Genomic DNA, 862 nt, shown 5'->3' with positions numbered 1-862 from the left:
AACAAGTCTATGAATACAGGCTGCTAAAATTGGTCCGGCAATATAGGCTGCTAAAACAAGTCCGGCAATACAAGCTGGTAAAAGGAGTCTGGCAATACAGGCTGGTAAAACGGGTTTAGCAATACAGGTTACTAAAACAAGTCTGGGAATACAGGCTGCTAAAATGGGTCCGGCAATACAGGCTGGTAAAACAAGTCCGGCAATAAAGGCTGTTAAAACTGGTCTGGCAATACAGACTTTTAAAACAAGCCTGGCAATACAGGCTGGTAAAACGGGTTTAGCAATACAGGGTACTAAAACAAGTCTGGGAATACAAGCTGCTAAAATGGGTCCAGCAATACAGGCTGGTAAAATGGGTCTGGCAATACAGGCTGCTAAACTGGTCTGGTAATACAAGCTGCTAAAATGGGTCTGGAAATACAACCTGCTAAAATGGGTCTGCAAATACAAGCTGCTAAAATGGATCTAGAAATACAGACTGTTAAACAGGTCTGGCAATACAGGCTGATAAAACGGGTTTAGCAATACGGCCTACTAAAACGAAACTGGCAATACAGGCTGGTAAAACGGGGTTAGCAATACAGGCTGGTAAAATGGGTCTGGCAATACAGACTTTTAAAAAAGGCCTGGCAATACAGGCTGGTAAATGAGTCTGGCAATACAGACTTTTAAAACAGGCCTGGCAATACAGGCTGGTAAATGAGTCTGGCAATACAGACTTTTAAAACAGGCCTGGCAATACAGGCTGGTAAATGAGTCTGGCAATCCAGACTTTTAAAACTGCCTGGCAATACAGGCTGGTAAATGAGTCTGGCAATACAGACTTTTAAAACAGGCCTGGCAAAACAGGCTGGTAAAACGG

General features: G+C 43.3%; 1 protein-coding gene across 1 annotated transcript in view; it reads left to right on the top strand.

Moving 5' to 3' along the window:
- LOC137634851 (uncharacterized) overlaps window positions 1-391 on the top strand; it is a 22,879-nt gene extending 22,488 nt beyond the window's left edge. The window contains exon 2 of the mRNA XM_068367404.1: window positions 47-391. Coding sequence (XP_068223505.1) covers window positions 47-391 — 345 coding nt within the window. The remainder of the gene's footprint in view (window positions 1-46) is intronic.
- The last annotated feature ends 471 nt before the right edge of the window (window positions 392-862 follow it).

This window comes from Palaemon carinicauda, chromosome 45 (genome assembly GCF_036898095.1).
Source record: "Palaemon carinicauda isolate YSFRI2023 chromosome 45, ASM3689809v2, whole genome shotgun sequence".
NCBI classification, from domain to species: domain Eukaryota; kingdom Metazoa; phylum Arthropoda; class Malacostraca; order Decapoda; family Palaemonidae; genus Palaemon; species Palaemon carinicauda.
The sequence above is the reverse complement of the archived record's forward strand: the minus strand, read 5'-3'. Positions and strand labels throughout refer to the sequence as shown.